Source organism: Lampetra fluviatilis, chromosome 67, assembly GCF_964198595.1.
Source record: "Lampetra fluviatilis chromosome 67, kcLamFluv1.1, whole genome shotgun sequence".
In the NCBI taxonomy this organism is placed as follows: Eukaryota; Metazoa; Chordata; class Hyperoartia; order Petromyzontiformes; family Petromyzontidae; genus Lampetra; species Lampetra fluviatilis.
The window spans coordinates 4144810-4155794 of record NC_136341.1 but is presented as its reverse complement, the minus strand read 5'-3'; the positions used below and the strand labels follow the sequence as shown (position 1 = coordinate 4155794).

Below are 10985 nucleotides of genomic sequence, written 5' to 3'. Positions count from 1 at the left end.
GCAGCATCATCAGCAGCATCAGCAGCAGCATCATCAGCAGCATCAGCAACAGCATCATCATCATCAGCACCATCAGCATCATCAGCAGCAGCATCAGCAGCATCATCATCAGCATCATCAGCATCATCATCAGCATCATCAGCATCATCAGCAGCATCATCAGCAGCAGCATCAGCAGCATCAGCAGCATCATCAGCATCATCAGCAGCATCACTATCATCATCATCATCACTATCATCACTATCATCATCACTACCATCATCATCACTATCATCATCATCACTATCATCATCACTATCATCACCATCATCATCACTACCATCATCATCACTACCATCATCATCACTATCATCATCACTATCATCACCATCATCACCATCATCATCACTACCATCATCATCACTATCATCATCATCACTATCATCACCATCATCACCATCATCATCACTATCATCACTATCATCATCATCACCATCATCAGCATCATCATCATCATCATCACTATCATCACTATCATCATCAGCAGCAGTATAATCAGCTGTGTGTGTGTGATGCATGCCAGGTGCTACAGGCTGTGTGGGTGATGCATTCTGGGTGCTACAGGCTGTGTGGGTGATGCATTCTGGGTACTACAGGCTGTGTGTGTGTGATGCATTCTGGGTGCTACAGGCTGTGTGTGATGCGTGCCAGGTGCTACAGGCTGTGTGTGTTGCATTCTGGGTGCTACAGGCTGTGTGTGTTGCATTTTGGGTGCTGCAGGCTGTATGTGTGATGCATTCTGGGTGCTACAGGCTGTGTGTGATGCGTGCCAGGTGCTACAGGCTGTGTGTGTGTGTGCCAGGTTCCACAGGCTGTGTGTGTGTGTGTGTTGCATTGTGGGTGCTACAGGCTGTGTGTGTGTGTTGCATTCTGGGTGCTGCAGGCTGTGTGTGATGTGTGCCAGGTGCTACAGGCTGTGTGTGTGTGTGTTGCATTGTGGGTGCTGCAGGCTGTGTGTGTGTGTTGCATTGTGGGTGCTGCAAGCTGTGTGTGTGTGTTGCATTGTGGGTGCTGCAGGCTGTGTGTGTGTTGCATTGTGGGTGCTACAGGCTATGTGTGTGATGCATTCTGGATACTACAGGCTGTGTGTGTGTGTTGCATTGTGGGTGCTGCAGGCTGTGTGTGTGATGCATTCTGGGTACTACAGGCTGTGTGTGTGTGATGCATTGTGAGTACTACAGGCTGGGTGTGTGATGCATTCTGGGTGCTACAGGCTGGGTGTGTGATGCATTCTGGGTGCTACAGGCTGTGTGTGTGTTGCATTATGGGTGCTGCAGGCTGTGTGTGTGTGATGCATTCTGGGTGCTACAGGCTGTGTGTGTGATGCGTGCCAGGTGCCACAGGCTGTGTGTGTGATGCATTCTGGGTACTACAGGCTGTGTGTGTTGCATTGTGGGTGCTGCAGGCTGTGTGTGTGTGTGTTGCATTGTGGGTGCTGCAGGCTGTGTGTGTGTTTCATTGTGGGTGCTGCAGGCTGTGTGTGTGTGTGTTGCATTGTAGGTGCTACAGGCTGTGTGTTGCATTGTGGGTGCTGCAGGCTGTGTGTGTGTGTTGCATTGTGGATGCTACAGGCTGTGTGTGTGTGTGTGTGTTGCATTGTGGGTGCTACAGGCTGTGTGTGTGTTGCATTGTGGGTGCTACAGGCTGTTTGTGTGTGTGTGTGTTGCATTGTGGGTACTACAGGCTGTGTGTGTGTTGCATTGTGGGTGCTGCAGGCTGGCTGTGTCTCCGTCTCGGTTCCCGTTCCGCATTTCGTCTCCGCCGCGGCTGCCCCCACCGCCACCGCCGGGGCCATCGCCCCCATGACCGGCACCATCGAGAAGGTGACGTTGCCGTTGGTTACCGTCGGTGAAGGTGACGTTGCCGTTGGTTACCGTCGGTGAAGGTGACGTTGCCGCGGTTACCGTCGGTGACGGTGACGTTGCCGCGGTAACACCGCTCAGTACTTGCCCCTACAGTCTGTTGAGGCTACACGGGGGACCTTTGTCTGTGTCTACCTTCATAGGTGCTGTTGCTACTCGCTACTAACAGCACTTGCCCCTACAGTCTGTAGAGGCTACACGGGGGATCTCTGTGGTTGGTAGTGATGATGGTGATGGTGGTGTTGTTGGTGATGGTGCAGGTGATGGTGAAAGTGGGCGATGTGGTACAAACCGGGGACCCGCTCATCATCATGAACGCAATGAAGATGGAGGTGGAAATGCACACACACACACACGCGCACATGCACACGCACACACACACACACCGGTACAGCCACAATACTGCACAGACCCAGCAGGTGCTGTGGGTTGACTGCTGTGCCAGGCTAGGTGCAGGAGGTCACAGGACAGACCCAGCAGGTGCCGTGGGTTGACTGCTGTGCCAGGCTAGGTGCAGGAGGTCACAGGACAGACCCAGCAGGTGCCCTGGGTTGACTGCTGTGCCAGGCTAGGTGCAGGAGGTCACGGGACAGACCCAGCAGGTGCCGTGGGTTGACTGCTGTGCCAGGCTAGGTGCAGGAGGTCACGGGGCAGACCCAGCAGGTGCCTTGGGTTGACTGCTGTGCCAGGATAGGTGCAGGAGGTCACGGGACAGACCCAGCAGGTGCCTTGGGTTGACTGCTGTGCCAGGCTAGGTGCAGGAGGTCACGGGACAGACCCAGCAGGTGCCGTGGGTTGCCTGCTGTGCCAGGCTAGGTGCAGGTCACAGGATAGATCCAGAAGGTGCCTTGAGTTGCCTGCTGTGCCAGGCTAGGTGCATGAGGTCACGGGACAGACCCAGGTGAGCGGGAATTAAACTCGGGTCACCGGCTTCGTAGCTCAGCGTAGCGCTAACCGCTGCACCACCACTCCCGACTCCTTCCCCCGCATCCCCGATTAGCGTGATTGGCTAAGTATGGTGCAAAAGAAGTTCAACATACACACACTCACTCACTCTCCCACATACACTCACACTCGCCCACTCACACACACACACTCACTCACTCTCCCACATACACTCACACTCGCCCACCCACTCACACACTTACTCACTCTCCCACATACACTCACACTCGCCCACTCACACACACACTCACTCACTCTCCCACATACACTCACACTCGCCCACTCACACACACACTCACTCTCCCACACACTCACTCACTCTCCCACATACACTCACACTCACCCACTCACACACACACTCACTCTCCCACACACTCACTCACTCTCCCACATACACTCACACTCGCCCACTCACACACACACTCACTCTCCCACACACTCACTCACTCTCCCACATACACTCACACTCACCCACTCACACACACACTCACTCTCCCACACACTCACTCTCCCACATACACTCACACTCGCCCACTCACACACACACTCACTCACTCTCCCACATACACTCACACTCGCCCACTCACACACACACTCACTCTCCCACACACTCACTCACTCTCCCACATACACTCACACTCGCCCACTCACACACACACTCACTCTCCCACACACACACACTCACTCTCCCACATACACTCACACTCACCCACTCACACACACACTCACTCTCCCACACACTCACTCACTCTCCCACATACACTCACACTCGCCCACTCACACACACACTCACTCTCCCACACACTCACTCACTCTCCCACATACACTCACACTCACCCACTCACACACACACTCACTCTCCCACACACTCACTCACTCTCCCACATACACTCACACTCGCCCACTCACACACACACTCACTCTCCCACACACTCACTCACTCTCCCACATACACTCACACTCGCCCACTCACACACTCACTCACTCTCCCACATACACTCACACTCGCCCACTCACACACACACTCACTCTCCCACTCACACTCACTCACTCTCACACTCACACACTCGCCCACACACTCACTCACTTTTCGACACACACTCACACTCGCCAAATCACACACACACACTCACTCGCCCACACTTACTCACACTCACCCACTCACACACCCACTCACACACTCTCCCACACACTCACTCACTCTCCCACATACACTCACACTCACCCACTCACACACCCACTCACACATTCTCCCACACACTCACTCACTCTCACACTCACACACTCGCCCACACACTCACTCACTTTTCGACACACACTCACACTCGCCAAATCACACACACACACTCACTCGCCCACACTTACTCACACTCACCCACTCACACACCCACTCACACACTCTCCCACACACTCACTCACTCTCCCACATACACTCACACTCGCCCACTCACACACACACTCACTCTCCCACACACTCACTCTCCCACATACACTCACACTCGCCCACTCACACACACACTCACTCACTCTCCCACATACACTCACACTCGCCCACTCACACACACACTCACTCTCCCACACACTCACTCACTCTCCCACATACACTCACACTCGCCCACTCACACACACACTCACTCTCCCACACACACACACTCACTCTCCCACATACACTCACACTCGCCCACTCACACACACACTCACTCTCCCACACACTCACTCACTCTCCCACATACACTCACACTCGCCCACTCACACACACACTCACTCTCCCACACACTCACTCTCCCACATACACTCACACTCGCCCACTCACACACACACTCACTCACTCTCCCACATACACTCACACTCGCCCACTCACACACACACTCACTCTCCCACACACTCACTCACTCTCCCACATACACTCACACTCGCCCACTCACACACACACTCACTCTCCCACACACTCACTCACTCTCCCACATACACTCACACTCGCCCACTCACACACACACTCACTCTCCCACACACACACACTCACTCTCCCACATACACTCACACTCGCCCACTCACACACACACTCACTCTCCCACACACTCACTCACTCTCCCACATACACTCACTCTCCCACACACACACACTCACTCTCCCACATACACTCACACTCGCCCACTCACACACACACTCACTCTCCCACACACTCACTCACTCTCCCACATACACTCACACTCGCCCACTCACACACTCACTCACTCTCCCACATACACTCACACTCGCCCACTCACACACACACTCACTCTCCCACACACTCACTCACTCTCCCACATACACTCACACTCGCCCACTCACACACACACTCACTCTCCCACACACTCACTCACTCTCCCACATACACTCACACTCGCCCACTCACACACACACTCACTCTCCCACACACTCACTCACTCTCCCACATACACTCACACTCACCCACTCACACACACACTCACTCTCCCACACACACACACTCACTCTCCCACATACACTCACACTCGCCCACTCACACACACACTCACTCTCCCACACACACACACTCACTCTCCCACATACACTCACACTCGCCCACTCACACACTCACTCACTCTCCCACATACACTCACACTCGCCCACTCACACACACACTCACTCTCCCACTCACACTCACTCACTCTCACACTCACACACTCGCCCACACACTCACTCAATCTTCGACACACACTCACACTCGCCAAATCACACACACACACTCACTCGCCCACACTTACTCACACTCACCCACTCACACACCCACTCACACACTCTCCCACACACTCACTCACTCTCCCACATACACTCACACTCACCCACTCACACACACACTCACTCTCCCACACACTCACTCACTCTCACACTCACACACTCGCCCACACACACACACACTCGCCCACCCACACACACTCACTCACACACTCGCCCGCACACCCGCCCACTCACACACACTTGCCCACAGACCATATCTCCTTCTCACAGCCACTCATTATTCCCATCCTTCTCTCCCTCTCCCCCATGCCCACCCCCCACCTACCCCCCCCCCCCCCCCCAGCACACGATCCGTGCCCCCCGCGGGGGCCGGGTGAAGGCCGTGCTCTTCGCTGAGGGGACCCAGGCGGCGCGCCACGCCACCCTCGTTCGCTTCCACGAAGACGCCGAGGGGACGGGGGACGCCGCACCCCCCCCTCAGGCCTGAAGCCTGCCGCTCCACTGAGTAGCCTAGGCCTGAAGCCTGCCGCTCCACTGAGTAGACAAGGCCTCAAGCCTGCCGCTTCACTGAGTAGGCAAGGTCTGAAGCCTGCCGCACCCCCCCCTCAGGCCTGAAGCCTGCCGCTCCACTGAGTAGCCAAGGCCTCAAGCCTGCCGCACCCCCCCCCCTCAGGCCTGAAGCCTGCCGCTCCACTGAGTAGACAAGGCCTCAAGCCTGCCGCTCCACTGAGTAGACAAGGCCCTAAGCCTGCCACTTCACTGAGTAGCCGAGGCCTGAAGCCTGCCGCTCCACTGAGTAGCCGAGGCCCTAAGCCTGCCGCTCCACTGAGTAGCCAAGGCCTGAAGTCTGTCGCTCCACTGAGTAGCCAAGGCCTCAAGCCTGCCACTTAACTGAGTAGAAAAGGCCTGAAGCCTGCCACTCCACTGAGTAGACAAGGCCTTAAGCCTGCCACTCATCAGAATAGACAAGGCCTGAAGCCTGCCACTCCACTGAGTAGACAAGGCCTGAAGCCTGCCACTTAGCTGAGTAGTCAAGGCCTTAAGCCTGCCGCTCCACTGAGTAGCCTAGGCCTGAAGCCTGCCGCTCCACTGAGTAGACAAGGCCTGCAGCCTGCCGCTCCACTGAGTAGCCAAGGCCTGAAGCCTGCCGTTTTCCTGGGTGGTTGTAGGCCTGAAGCCTGCCGCTCTCCTTTGAAGCTATGGGCCTGAAGCCTGTCACTATCCTGGGTAGCTGTAGACCTGTGGTTTTGTTTTGTTTTTTTGCAAATGTGGTTACTCATTTCAAATCCTTTGATCACCGATTACTTGAGCAGCTTCGGGAACAAAAGTGAGAGCGCGATTTCTAGCATCGGTGGAAGGTTGACTCGATCCGTGCGGGCCTCTTTCGAGTGCCCGACCCACCCGCTTGCACATGCCGCTTTAGTTTAACACGGAGGCTTTGCGCGAGCAATGTTGTTCGCGGTGAATGTTTTTCGGTTAGTACGCGTAGATGCGTCGTAACCGCCCACCACCCGAACACGGCCAGTGAGGTTTGTCACGTGACCAGCGCGCCGATTAGTTGTTGGAGAGTATAACGCCGCAAGATTGTCTCTTCTCACAATTCAAGTTCCTAGAATGAACCCACCCGCGCCTGCAACATGGCTTCATCCCAGAGGTCACAATCAGGTACCCGATACCCGTACCCTACCCGTACCCGGCTACCGGCTGGGTACGGGTAGCCGTTTGCGACCCTGGTGTGGCCGGGTACGGGTAGGCCGTGAGTCACTGGTGAGTCGCCGTTTGTCACTCATTTCCCAACGTCTTGTCTCTTCTCACAATTCAAGTTCCTAGAATCAACCCACCCGCGCCTGCAACATGGCTTCATCCCAGAGGTCGCAATCAGGTACCCGATACCCGTACCCTACCCGTACCCGGCCGGGTATCGGGTACGGATACCCGTTTGCGACCCTGGTGCGGCCGGGTACGGGTAAGGAATCAAAACCCACTATGAGATCTCTTTTACCAGTGGCAAAATATAATGGTAGGTTTTTACCCTTTTAACTGGTACAAAACTGACACCTTTATTCAAGGCATCATGTTTGCAATGACCACAACACAAGTAGTCAATAAAGCAAACAAAAAGAAGCAACTCTGATAAGGTCATTGCAAACATGATGCCTTGAATAAAGGTGTCAGTTTTGTGCCAGTTAAAAGGGTAAAAACCTACCATTATGAATCAAAACCCGTTTGCGACCTCTGGCTGGGGCCTAACAATCACGGTTGGCGGTGGCAGTCTCACCGCCCAGGTCTGTTTCGTAACTTAATCATTTCGGAGATGAAACTTCACCCGATTCGCATGGATCGTTTCCGCGTGCGCGGGCTTGCGCTTGTGTGCGCGCGTGTGTGTTCCCTAGGTCGACTCAGCCTCGAATGAGTTACCTGGCGCGGTGGTGTGGTAAACATCGCCACTGGGGAGACAAAGGCGGCCGGGCGTGGTGCTGGCCACCCACCCCCTCGTGTGCCAGTGCCGGTAGCCTTCATAGGTGCTGCTTGCTAACTGCACTTGTCCCGAGAGTCTGTTAAGGCTACATGGGGAATCTTTGTCTTTGTGTGTGCGGTGATTGTTGACCGGGCTGAGACGATCAGCTCACTGCACCTGTAAATCCATTTTGATCTCAACTCAGTCTGTGGGTGTCTCTGTGTGAGTCTGTGGGTGTCTCTGTGTGAGTCTATGGGTCTCTGTGTGTGTCTATGGGTCTCTGTGTGAGTCTGTGGGTCTCTTTTGAGTCTACGGGTCTCTGTGTGAGTCTGTGGGTGTCTCTGTGTGAGTCTATGGGTCTCTGTGTGAGTCTACGGGTCTCTGCGTGAGTCTACATGTCTCTGTGTGAGTCTACGGGTCTCTGTGTGAGTGGGTCTCTGTGTGTGTCTACGGGTCTCTGTGTGAGTCTGTGAGTCTGTGGGTGTCTCTGTGTGAGTCTACAGGTCTCTGTGTGAGTCTGTGGGTGTCTCTGTGAGTGGGTCTCTGTGTGAGTCTGTGAGTCTGTGGGTCTCTGTGTGAGTCTGTGGGTCTCTGTGTGAGTTGAGTCTGTGGGTGTCTCTGTGTGAGTCTACAGGTCTCTGTGTGAGTCTGTGGGTGTCTCTGTGAGTGGGTCTCTGTGTGAGTCTGTGGGTCTCTGTGTGAGTCTACGTGTCTCTGTGTGAGTCTGTGAGTGTCTGTGTGAGTCTACGGGTCTCTGCGTGAGTCTACGGGTCTCTGTGTGAGTCTACAGGTCTCTGTGTGAGTCTACGGGTCTCTGTGTGAGTCTACGGGTCTCTGTGTGAGTCTGTGTCTCTCTGTGTGAGTCTACAGGTCTCTGTGTGAGTCTACGGGTCTCTGTGTGAGTCTACGGGTCTCTGTGTGAGTCTACGGGTCTCTGTGTGAGTCTACGGGTCTCTGTGTGAGTCTACGGGTCTCTGTGTGAGTCTACGGGTCTCTGTGTGAGTCTACGGGTCTCTGTGTGAGTCTACAGGTCTCTGTGTGAGTCTGTGGGTCTCTATGTGAGTCTATGAGTCTCTGTGTGAGTCTACGGGTCTCTGCGTTAGTCTACGGGTCTCTGTGTGAGTCTACGGGTCTCTGCGTGAGTCTACGGGTCTCTGTGTGAGTCTATGAGTCTCTGTGTGAGTCTACGGGTCTCTGCGTGAGTCTACGGGTCTCTGTGTGAGTCTACGGGTCTCTGCGTGAGTCTACGGGTCTCTGTGTGAGTCTATGAGTCTCTGTGTGAGTCTACGGGTCTCTGCGTGAGTCTACGGGTCTCTGTGTGAGTCTACGGGTCTCTGTGTGAGTCTGTGTCTCTCTGTGTGAGTCTACAGGTCTCTGTGTGAGTCTGTGGGTCTCTGTGTGAGTCTATGAGTCTCTGTGTGAGTCTGAGTCTCTGTGTGAGTTTACGGGTCTCTGTGTGAGTCTACGGGTCTCTGTGTGAGTCTGTGTCTCTCTGTGTGAGTCTACAGGTCTCTGTGTGTGTCTACAGGTCTCTGTGTGAGTCTACGGGTCTCTGTGTGAGTCTACGTGTCTCTGTGTGAGTCTGTGAGTGTCTCTGTGTGAGTCTACGGGTCTCTGTGTGAGTCTACAGGTCTCTGTGTGAGTCTACGGGTCTCTGTGTGAGTCTACGGGTCTCTGTGTGAGTCTGTGTCTCTCTGTGTGAGTCTACAGGTCTCTGTGTGAGTCTGTGGGTCTCTGTGTGAGTCTATGAGTCTCTGTGTGAGTCTACAGGTCTCTGTGTGAGTCTACGGGTCTCTGTGTGAGTCTACAGGTCTCTGTGTGAGTCTACGGGTCTCTGTGTGAGTCTACGGGTCTCTGTGTGAGTCTACGGGTCTCTGTGTGAGTCTGTGTCTCTCTGTGTGAGTCTACAGGTCTCTGTGTGAGTCTGTGGGTCTCTGTGTGAGTCTATGAGTCTCTGTGTGAGTCTACGGGTCTCTGCGTGAGCTCAGTTGGAAGACACCATGGATGAGTCTGCTCGGAGTGAGTCTTTATTCAGCTGCGGTGTGGAGGTTTGCGGTTCGAACCGGCAGTCCGCCCTGGTAAACGAAACGATTTCAACCGAACTATTTTGTTCATTTTACTCGGTAATACGGCCCCACTGAGCGATACCGTCAAAGCTCCGTTGTTCAGATGCGACGCCGCTAATCGCAAACGGCAGCTCAACGAAGTCGGGATCGAACCCACGACCTCCTGCGTACCAGGCGAGGTAGTCAACATCTCCTAGCCACCGTGATGATGATGAGAGAGACATGCAGACTCCAAATATACAGCAGCAGGCATCGTTAGGGTCGGGATCGAACCCACGACCTCCTGTACACCAGGCGAGGTAGTCAACATCTCCTAGCCACCTTGATGATGATGATGAGAGAGACGCAAACTCCAAATACACAGCAGCAGGCATCGTCAGGGTCGGGATCGAACCCACGACCTCCTGTACACCAGGCGAGGTAGTCAACATCTCCTAGCCACCTTGATGATGATGATGAGAGAGACGCAAACTCCAAATACACAGCAGCAGGCATCGTCAGGGAGGTGTGGTGGTGGAGGTGGTGGAGGTGGTGGTGGAGGTGGTGTCTTGTTGGTGGTTGTGGTGGTGGAGTCGGTGGTTATGGTGGTGGTGGAGGTTATGGTGGTGGAGGTGGTGGTGGTGGTGGTTATGGTGGTGGAGTCATTGGTGGTGGTGGTGGAGGTGGTGGTGGAGTCGTAGGTGGTGGAGGTGGTAGTGGAGGTGGTGGAGGTGGTTGTTATGGTGGTGGAGCCGTAGGTGGTGGTGGTGGTTGGTGGTGGAGGTGGTGGTGGTGGAGGAGGAGGAGGTGGTTATGGTGGTTATGGTGGTGGAGTCATTGGTGGTGGAGGTGGTGGAGTCTTGTTAGTAGTGGTGGAGGTGGTGGAGTCGTTGTTGT

The 10985-nt window shown here is 54.7% G+C and overlaps 1 protein-coding gene across 2 annotated transcripts in view; it reads left to right on the top strand.

Annotated features, from left to right (window-relative positions):
• MCCC1 (methylcrotonyl-CoA carboxylase subunit 1) overlaps positions 1 to 8247 on the top strand; it is a 38716-nt gene extending 30469 nt beyond the window's left edge. For both annotated transcript variants that reach the window (XM_078882819.1, XM_078882818.1), the window contains 3 exons: positions 1755 to 1862; positions 2162 to 2233; positions 5929 to 8247. In XM_078882819.1, coding sequence (XP_078738945.1) covers positions 1755 to 1862; positions 2162 to 2233; positions 5929 to 6072 — 324 coding nt within the window. In that variant the 3' untranslated portion in view covers positions 6073 to 8247. The remainder of the gene's footprint in view (positions 1 to 1754; positions 1863 to 2161; positions 2234 to 5928) is intronic.
• Positions 8248 to 10985: the final 2738 nt, after the last annotated feature.